At 48.1% G+C, this 9,828-nt stretch overlaps 1 protein-coding gene across 1 annotated transcript; it reads right to left on the reverse strand.

Annotated features, from left to right (window-relative positions):
* Positions 1-209: 209 nt before the first annotated feature.
* CALM1 (calmodulin 1) lies at positions 210-8,763 on the reverse strand. Its single transcript, XM_060170630.1, has 6 exons — positions 8,530-8,763; positions 5,689-5,719; positions 4,366-4,509; positions 1,855-1,961; positions 1,288-1,423; positions 210-1,114 (listed from the first exon to the last, which is right to left on the reverse strand). The coding sequence occupies exons 1-6, from the start codon at positions 8,530-8,532 to the stop codon at positions 1,086-1,088; spliced, it is 450 nt and encodes a 149-aa protein (XP_060026613.1). The 5' UTR covers positions 8,533-8,763; the 3' UTR covers positions 210-1,085.
* Positions 8,764-9,828: the final 1,065 nt, after the last annotated feature.

Consider the following 9,828-nt stretch of genomic DNA (forward strand, 5'->3'; position numbering starts at 1 on the left):
GACCTACATGTCCATAAATAAGATGAAGCAATCGGTATCTGCTTGGTTTTAGGCAAGGTCTCAGGCTCAGCAGTTGGTGCTGGGATTTCAGGAGGGAGGGAGGGAGGGAAACCCAATGCTGGGCTGTGGGCATTTAAAGGTACACTTGCCTCCCCTCCAACTGCCTTGTCCCCGTTTAGATCTCAGCTTTACAAAGCATTTAACACCACTTTAAGTTAATGGTCTTTTTATTGGAAAAAAAAAAAAACTAGCATTTACAACTTGGAATGGACGTAAATTGTAATTTCTTGAACAGCAATGTTGATGGTTGTGCTGAAGTCCACAGCCACAGCCTACTCTGCTGGCTCCAAGTCATGGTTCAGAAGGTTTTAAAAACAGAGAGTCCAAAGATGCTCCCTTGATAAAGGTTTTTAAAAATTTGTATGAATGGTGATAGCCTGACACCCACTCCGCTCTAGCACAATGCAGACAAGGCTAAACCAACACACGTGGGCATGCCACCAGGGTGTGTCCCGGTCACGACAGGTAGGGGCACGGGGAAGTTACAAGAGGGCCATCCTGCTAGTGGGGCTATGCCTGGACAGTTTCTCTTCCACAGCATCCTGAGATAAACCAATCTTCAATGTCTGTTTTCAGTAAACCAGCTTTTATGGTTTATGGTAACAAATTGAACTAGAGCCCCTTTGAGCAGGCTTTGAATTTGTTTTTTTGTTTTTCATTTTTAATACAAACGCCTGACTGTGCTCAACTGTCAAGCTGCATGCATGAAAAACTGGCCAGCCCAAACAGTGTATTAACCATGAGCGGACGGACCTGCCAGGTGTCCACTAAGTGCTTCCTTATCATTAAGGTAGGACAAGTATTTATATCGGAAAACTGATGTAGCTTGATCTTTAGGGGACAGGACCACCAATCAATACATGCAGATTTTTTGTGTGTGTGGACAGAAGGTACTCTTGACATTCAGTTTTGCTATATAGAAACAGAATGAGTAAATGAATTTTTTTTTTTTTTTTTGCAAGAGGTAAGTAAAAGATCAATTTGATTCTTCTAGAGGGGGGAAAAAAGGAGTTGAAAGTAGGTCTTCATTTTGCAGTCATCATCTGTACGAATTCTGAAAAGACAAATAATCATAACTTTCGGTTATCTTCAAAAGCAGCTTTAATGAACATAACATCTCTACTCTGCATAAGGAAAAAAAAAAAAAATCTAGTTCAAGTAGTTAACTTGTTTATAGATCCTAAAGGGAAACCTTAAAAACTAAGCTGAAGAAACTTGGTGTGTTACCTTCGTAGTTGACTTGTCCATCTCCATCAATATCTGCTTCTCTGATCATTTCATCTACTTCTTCATCTGTTAGTTTTTCTCCTAAGTTTGTCATGACGTGACGTAGCTCTGCAGCACTGATGTAACCATTGCCATCCTGTGAACATTCAGCAACTGTTACTGGTAGGGACTCATAGTGGTTCGGTGTGGGCAAGTAGGCCTTTGACTTAATTAAGCCCCTCAAGTTACTGCCAACTGTGTGTATGTCGACAATTCTCCATCTCCAGTTCCCACTTCTACCTACTAAACACATGCAGTCAGGCAATGCAGACACTGCAGGGGCTTTTGAAAAGCAAACAGAAATTGAAAGTCACAATCAAGAAACTTGGTTCAAAATTTCTCTACTATTTATTATGTTTACTCTCATCTGATAAGGTTACTACAATAAGTCAGGATATCTGAAAATGAGATTACAGAGGCTCAGGCAGTTAGGTAAGTGTTCTAACTAGAACAGAACGTTAAAGCTTTTAGAAATGACAGCCAGAAAGCCATATTTAAGCACAGTCTGCAATGCAGACGCAGGGTTACCTTGTCAAAGACTCGGAATGCCTCGCGGATTTCTTCTTCACTGTCTGTATCTTTCATTTTTCTAGCCATCATAGTCAAAAATTCTGGGAAGTCAATGGTGCCATTGCCTCAAATAAAAAAACAAAAGCTCATGTAAAATAAGCGCTCCAGTGACGCTACCCTGGAGTGATAGTTTTAGAACCACTTTATAGAACAGTAAGCATTTGCTAGGACAAACTGGTAAATTGTTTTATTATGTTGAGCCATCTTAGGTTTAAACTATTCAAATACTTCACAGGGCAATTTCATGTGATTCACTTAATTCAAACCAGTGATCAGTGCCCAGGATAGCATTTAATGATGCAAAGGAAAATGCACATACAGACTCTTGGCCACTGAAGGTTTTGTACCGTTCAAGAGGAAAAAAAGCCCACAGCAGTGCAAGCTGAATCTTTCTACTCCCAAAGGAGGCACCTGAGTTTGCCTTCCCCAGAGTTAGGGAGGTCACTCGGATCTAGCTCTGCCTGCGCTAGCGATGCTGGTGAAGGTCCATAATTGGGCCACCAGGAGTACACAATGTTTTTAGGAAAGAAAAGGATTATGAGCGGGAAAAAAGTTGACTTTGTTATGCCAGGGACCATGAAGTGTTGCAAAGTCTTCTCCAGGAGGCATTTCTCAGCCACATTATGGTAAGTCACCTAATCATGTTCTCCCCAACTCCAGTATCTTTATTTCCCATTAAGGGCAAGGCTCAAAAGTGTTTTCTCAGCTCAGACTATTAACATTCAGGAAACTTTGTCAGAAGAATCTGTTCTATGGCCAGTATTCCAAACAACTCCTCCTTTAAAACCAACAGCTCGATGAACACCCCAAAGACAAGTCACCAGATCAACAGTGTTACTTGAACTAAACAGAAACAAAAATTAAATTAGAAGAAAAAAGCCTTACGTTAAGTCACTCATTTTCACCAGTACCTTTAAATCAAAATAATAATTCAGAGATTCCTTCAAATCAATTTAGCCTCCAAAATTTTTAAGCATTATTGACATTCACGGAAGACAGAATTATTTGAAATGCTCTCTTACAGCCACACAGCGATGTCCTTGGGCATCATATTTATTCATTGTGAGTACCAGATTCTATACCTTGAGACAACTTTCCCCACCTTGTTCCATAAAACCCGAGGGCCTAATACACTTTGCCAGTCCCCAAGCAGCTTCCCCGGGGCTTACACAAAACATGAGAGAGCCACCCCACGCTCCCAGATGGCTGGTCACCCTTAGCAGTCAAATGAGACGGAACTATGAAAAACCTTTTTCCAAATTACTAAGGATGAAAACAGTCTTTAGAAGTAGTTCAAATGGGGTAAAACCATTGTTAAAGAGCTGACCCAAAACCCCTGCTTCTAAATGTATATGACCAGAGAAGTGTAATTCCATTTTATCACCTTATGATACCATATTTTTAATGGCTACTATCATGCCAATCATCAAGAAAGTAGTCTAGATCCAAATTGTTTATTCCTACCTCTTTTCAAAATTTACTAATGTTCTACAATGTCTGTAGATTTGATTAATTTACTTCAGTTTATTAAATAAATTAAAATTATTAATTTAATTGATATTATTTCCAAAAAACGTGTTTTCTTTTGGGGGGGGAAGTGATCAAAAACGACTTACTGATAGAAGTGCCCAATAAAAGGTCTACTGTCCACTGTTCTGGAGTCCAGAGGAACGAACAACCAAATGGTGACCAACTGCTGGAGGGGTTACTGCTTGTCCCTTCTGGCTCCACATCCTTCTACTAGCTTCTATAAATCTGCTCCCTATAATCATCATGCACCCCACCTCCAAGCCTCAATGATCCTCAAAATCCTCTTCAATAAACACACGGACAGGGCTTCCCTGGTGGCGCAGTGGTTGAGAGTCCGCCTGCCGATGCAGGGGACACGGGTTCGTGCCCCGGTCCGGGAGGATCCCACATGCCACGGAGCGGCTGGGCCCATGAGCCATGGCCGCTGAGCCTGCGCGTCCGGAGCCTGTGCTCCGCAACGGGAGAGGCCACAACAGTGAGAGGCCCGCGTACCGCAAAAAAAAAAAAAAAACACCACACTGACAGCTCACACTGTACTCACTTCCACGTGTTAACATCTGAGAATGCTCTTCCCCCACCTCACTTGGGTTTTTTCTCCTCTTAGAGACAATAAGCTTTTTTAAAGGTCTACGGCTATTTATTTTTACTTTCCCCATAGGACTCAGTGCAGACTCATGGGCCAGTTGATAAAAGACTGAGCTGTAGGCCATGGCGAGTGGAAAAGAACAATACTGTGATCCGATCCAGGAAATATTCTAGACAGTGAGCAGGGCGAAAGGCAGGCCCGTAATCTTCTATTTTAATTGTCAGTGGCTGTAAGGAAACCACAGAAAGGATCTTTGCACGTTTGCCTTGATCTGGGGACCTGAAAGACAATCTTTAATGTCTGAACTTGAATTACACAACGCTGGCATTCGTTCATAGTGCTAAAGCCCTTACCATCAGCGTCCACTTCGTTGATCATATCCTGCAATTCGGCTTCTGTTGGGTTCTGACCCAGTGACCTCATGACAGTTCCAAGTTCCTTTGTTGTGATGGTGCCATCGCCATCTTTGTCAAATAGGGAGAAAGCTTCCTTGAATTCTGAAAACAAAAGTTTACCTTTTAGAATGAATGTCTTCACCCAACCCAGCCACAGCACGCCCTTTCCTTAACTTGCCAAAGCAAGCCATCCAAGTTGTGCAAGTTAAGAGAAACTGTCTGCTCTTTATCTGCTGAAACAAAGATCACAGCAGTTCTGTTGGATTGGCCTTCACACAGTAGTCCATAGAGCACACGTCATTCCTGGTAACCAGTTCCATAAAGCCACAATATTCTCACATAAGGAAGGCTAAGCTTCAACACACTTAATTTAGTCCTAAGTCCAATCTGACAAGTGAAGATTGGTCCACATGTTCCTTTATGGTCCCTTCCTGTTAAATTTCTACAGCCACAAGAACTCCCCGTTTCACAGCCATAGGAAGAGGTGGTTACCAGAAATGTACAATCCCACGTAACCAGTGTGTTCTCTCTACATGGCATTCAGAGTATTTCAAAGGCATTCCTGGTTTCCTAAAGAGAAACCATCTCAAAAAAGTCCTCCAGGGGCTGCCCTGCTGGCGCAGTGGTTGAGAGTCCGCCTGCCGATGCAGGGGACACGGGTTCGTGCCCCAGTCCGGGAAGATCCCACATGCCGCGGAGCGGCTGGGCCCATGAGCCATGGCCGCTGAGCCTGCGCGTCCGGAGCCTGTGCTCCGCAACGGGAGAGGCCACAACAGTAAGAGGCCTGCGTACCGCAAAAAAAAAAAAAAAAAGTTCTCCAGGGAATATTAAAAGCTAAAATATAAACTAAATCATTCCCTTCCCAATTATTACAGTGGTCCTGACACTTATTTCCATCCGTTCCCATTTAGAATAGCAAGTACAAGCTTTCATGGTGAATTACTAAAAGACCTATGGCATAAGAATTCTAAACTACATTTTTGCTACATTTTTGTAGCAGGCTCCATGCAATCTCATTATATACAAAGCCTGGCACACCGTGAAGCATAGTCAAATACTCCAGAGTATAATATGTGGGTATTCTTAGTTCTACTTCCTTTCTCATTATCTCCAAAACGCTGACAAGGAGTAACACTTGACCTAAATATCTCTGCTTATTGTTTTCATTTAAGTAAATTCTTAGAAAACTGCTCAGACTATAGGGGGAGGGGACAGAGGAGTCACCAGAACTGAGTCTGCCTAGTTCCGGTCTACTGAAACTCCCTGAAATCATCAACTTACCAGCAATCTGTTCTTCGGTCAGCTGATCAGCCTACATAGAAAAAGAAAAGGTTATAATTCAATCCACCAGAGTTTGATCGAGGTCAACATGGTTTTTCCAATTACACTTTTAATAGTGATCTTTCAAAAATCAATCTCAAAAAAAAAATCAGCTGTTTGAAAACTTCAGCAAAGTCATTTAATAAAAACAATTAGAATAAAGGGAACCCTTTACGCTATTTTAAAAACAAAGGATGGCAAAGGAAGTGACAACATCTCATTTCGGGTTTTCTTCTCTGGGCCTATGGCTATACGCTCTGCAGTCTAACTAGGAAGGGTCAGTTCATAGTTTGAAAAATGGCACCTCTAGTGGCAAAAGGCCCACTGCATCGGCTGCAGGGGCAGGCTCTGAGAAAGAAGAGCGCCGCCTACTGCACCAGGGGTGCCACAGTCCCCGCTTCCATCCAAGAAGGGACCCAGCCTGCTGCTGCTGTCACCGCAGCCAGGATTGGGTCCAGGGGCAGACTTTTAGTGCACCTTGCGCATTGCTGCAGGCACTCCAAAGCTCCAAACTGGCGTTACATAATGTCATTGGGTTGGATTAACAGGCTTTTATATCTATTTTATGAGACACAATTCAATGGAAAAAAATATACAGCAATGGGTTATCCTACCGACTTCATTCCCACGTAACAAGTGCTTTCCAATCATTTAAATTAGGCAGCTATTTGTTAAAAGCCTAAAATTTAGAACAGCTAAATGCCCTTGGTCAAATTATCCTGACTCAGGAGCCAGGAAAAAATGGAACTGTCCTACAGCTGAGCTGTTAGAAAACTGCAAAAATTAAGTACAAAGAAACTACATAATAATTATGAGACTGCGCCCTCCCTTTTTTGGAGAGGAACTATTAACTTTGTTAGAGAATATTTACCTACTTTATGGATGACGTAAGAGCTGCTCATAATAGAAATACTTGACTAGAGGTGGTAACGGCCACGAAGGTAATTCTCACTTGCATTATTTGGCCTCAGCAACACTGAACCTGTGCCTCCAGCCAGGGGAATTCGAGATCTCAAGGAGAGCTAATATGTATTTTTATATTAATGAAGGACGCCTAATGAAGCCAGTTCCAGAATAAGTCCTATTAGAAAGCTGACGGCATTAAGTTTATTCTAACTCATAAGTGAAAACTTTCACAATAGGAATGATGTTCCCATATACTGATTTATATCAGACACTTATGTTTTCAAATTAGAACTGGGTCTTCCTTCCTTTCTAATCCAGACATAGCACGTTGGTCTTCTTTATACCGAATGAAGGAGACACGATGATTTACGTAATGCCAGGGCAACGTCTGTCTTGCACAACAGGAAGCGCTGCCACACCTCGCAAGAGAAGCTGTCACCTCACCGTGGAGACAGTCTCACCTCGCCGCAAAATTCTCGCATTAGAGTGGTTATCCAGAGCATCAGCCTTCCTCGACAAAGAAATACACGCCGACCACCGGACCGCGCTGGCCTTGGGGGCGAAGGTGAGCTGAACCTGCCGGGAGCCACCTCCCCACCCCGCCAAGCCAGAAAACGCTGTGGGTGATGTCAGCCCTGCCCGCCGAGAGAGGAAAGGGGCTATGGAAAACACCCAGCGAGGCGCACAGCCGCATCTGGCAATCTAGAGGCTGCAGAGAAAGCGGAAACGTGGAGGGCATCTCCCTTCGGACTGGGAAGTGGCTCGGGGCGGAGAAAACGCCGGGCGAAGGGCCGGGCAGGGGAGCGGGCCCCGAGTGCAGGCGGGTTCAAGGGGGCGCCGCCCTCCCAGGCCAGGGAGACCCCCACTCCCACCCCCAACCCCACCCCCCGGCTGCGCGGCAGGCGGAGGCCCAGTCCGCCCCGCGCCCCCCACCCGCTTCTGCTCCCCGAGGCGACGAGCCCGCTGCCCGCCACCGCCTCCCAGAGCAGAAACTTTGCGTCTCTGCTGGAAGCCGAGCTGCGCGCCAGCTCCCTCCTCCCCCGCCTGTCCCCCGCCCCAATTAGCGCGAGCCGAGCGCCTCCCTCGGGAAGGGACCTCCTGGTGTACCGAGGCTCCCGCACGCCTTTACTGCCGCACAGGGTGGGGGGCTGCAGGGGGGCGAACCCACGAGACACGAGCCCCGGCCACGCCGCAGGGCCCCGCCCGGGTGCAGGGCGGCCGGCCCGCCGCTTCCGCCCTCTCCGCCCCCCACCCCGCGCCTTCCTGCCCCCACCCCACCCTTCCCCGGCTCCTTCCTTCCCAGCCCACGCCCGCGCCGCGCCCCCCGGGAGGGAGGAGGAAAGAGCGCCGGGAGAGAGCGCCCAACGGGGACAGCAGTGTTGGGGGAAGGCTGACGGCGCCCCCCACATCCCGGCAGGAGCAACGTGCGCCACCGGCTCGCTCCGGCCCATTCATTCTCCGCTGCCCGCCCGCCCAGCTGCCTGCGAGCGAGGGTCTAGTGCCCGGCCCCGCCCGGCTCCCCCGCCCCCCGGGGCAGAGGCGAAGCGCTGCGGGCAGCCCGGGTGCGGCGCGCTGGATGCAGTGGTGCGGACTGGGGGAGGGGGGTGGATGCAGATGGCTCCGATTCAGCTGGGGCCAGAGCCCCTGCCCGCGGACAGCCCACGGCCAATCCCAGCTCCAAGACGCACCAAAATTTAAATGAGGATCCCTGGCCGAGGAAACCGAGATGCAAATCCGGAATGCATCCTAAACCGCACCTGCTTCGTAACACCCAGAAAAGAAAAAAAACCCAACAAAGAAAAGAAAAAGAGGAGTAAAAAATAGTCTGAACTAAAAATTGGGGAAGAAATCATGGGCCGGCAGCTGCTACGCCGGCGTTTGCCACTCCCGACCTACCATGGTGCGAGCGAACGGAGGAAGAGCAGAGAGAACAAGGGTGGCTGCACCTGCGCCGGGGCTGTGACCGCAGGGGTGCCTCTGCTACTGCTACTACTGCTGCTGCTGCTGCTGCTGCTAAGGCGCTGTGAGCGCTGAGCGCTATGCCACCGCCACCGCCGCCACCGCCGCCGCCGCCGCCCAACTGCGAGTAACGGCTCCGCGTCCGCGAGACTCCCAGCACCACTGTCGAAGTGCGAGCCTGCGCTCCGCGATATATATACGGCGCTCGGTATCCCTCCGCCTCAGCCGCGGCCGCCTCGTTCTGAGCTGCGCTGCGAGGGCCGGGCCTTGGCCACTCGGCCCCGCCCCCAGGCGCGCCCGGCCTCCCGCCGGCCCCTGCGCGCAAGCCGCGGCAGACCAGGGCTGGAGACCCATACGCGAAGGGTGAGGGGAGAGGCGCAGGGTCGCGGGACAGGTGCGGCGAAGAGTCCCCGGAGATGCTCACCGGGGCCGGGGCGAGGACGGAACGTCAGCATAGCCCCGACTTGGGGCGGCCCTGGGCTTCAGAAGCCCAAGGCCCCTCACCCCAGCCCCACCCCCACCTGTGGGCCCCCCTCCTACCCCCACCTCACATCTCCTACCGCTCCGCTGGGGCACCCGGGTGCCCCTGGCCTCGTCGTCCCCAGCTGGCCGCCTCCGTTGGGGAGCTGCGGGCGGTCCTAGGGTAGGGGGCGGCCGCGGGGGGCTGGGGACAGGAATTGACCGCTCTCCTTCTGCTGCCGGGGAGAGGGGTCTGGAAGGGGAAGGGCAGTGTGCCTCGTGCAAGAAATTGGTCAGACGTTTGCTTTTGAAAATTTGAAGTAATATCAGAGACAAATTAATATATGCTCAGTTGCTAAATCTGTGTCGTGTTCATATGCTTAGCCAGTCTTATTTTAATGTTTTTACGTTTCCACTGAATTTTTTTTTTTTATGCCTGAATAATCTCCCTCTCCTACTGTTTGGTTCTCTTTTTCCTGTGGAAAATACTATTCATCCTGACCCCAGTCTTACTGAAATTAATGTATCTGTGCATCTTCTATAGACTTTAAAACACATGCTTTAATTTTTTTGTTTGTTTGGTTTTGGGTTTTTTGTTAATTACCTGGTCCTGAGAGAGATCAGATCTTTACTCATACGCCCGTACAAACAAAGAAGGAGAAAAATAGATACATAGAATCCCCTAGATTAGAGCTAGAACACACAGCTGACTGACTCTACTATGGAGCTAGACCATTCTTTAATGTACAATCTTAATTATATGCTTTTTCAAGTAGT

The sequence above is a fragment of the Lagenorhynchus albirostris genome, chromosome 1 (assembly GCF_949774975.1).
Source record: "Lagenorhynchus albirostris chromosome 1, mLagAlb1.1, whole genome shotgun sequence".
NCBI lineage: Eukaryota > Metazoa > Chordata > Mammalia > Artiodactyla > Delphinidae > Lagenorhynchus > Lagenorhynchus albirostris.

Coding starts and splice junctions, on each gene's coding strand:
- CALM1 (XM_060170630.1), bottom strand. Junction 4,510..5,688: donor GACCGAAGAACAGATTGCTG/GTAAGTTGATGA, acceptor TTTTGTTTTCAG/AATTCAAGGAAGCTTTCTCC. Junction 1,962..4,365: donor CAACGAAGTGGACGCTGATG/GTAAGGGCTTTA, acceptor TTTTTATTTGAG/GCAATGGCACCATTGACTTC.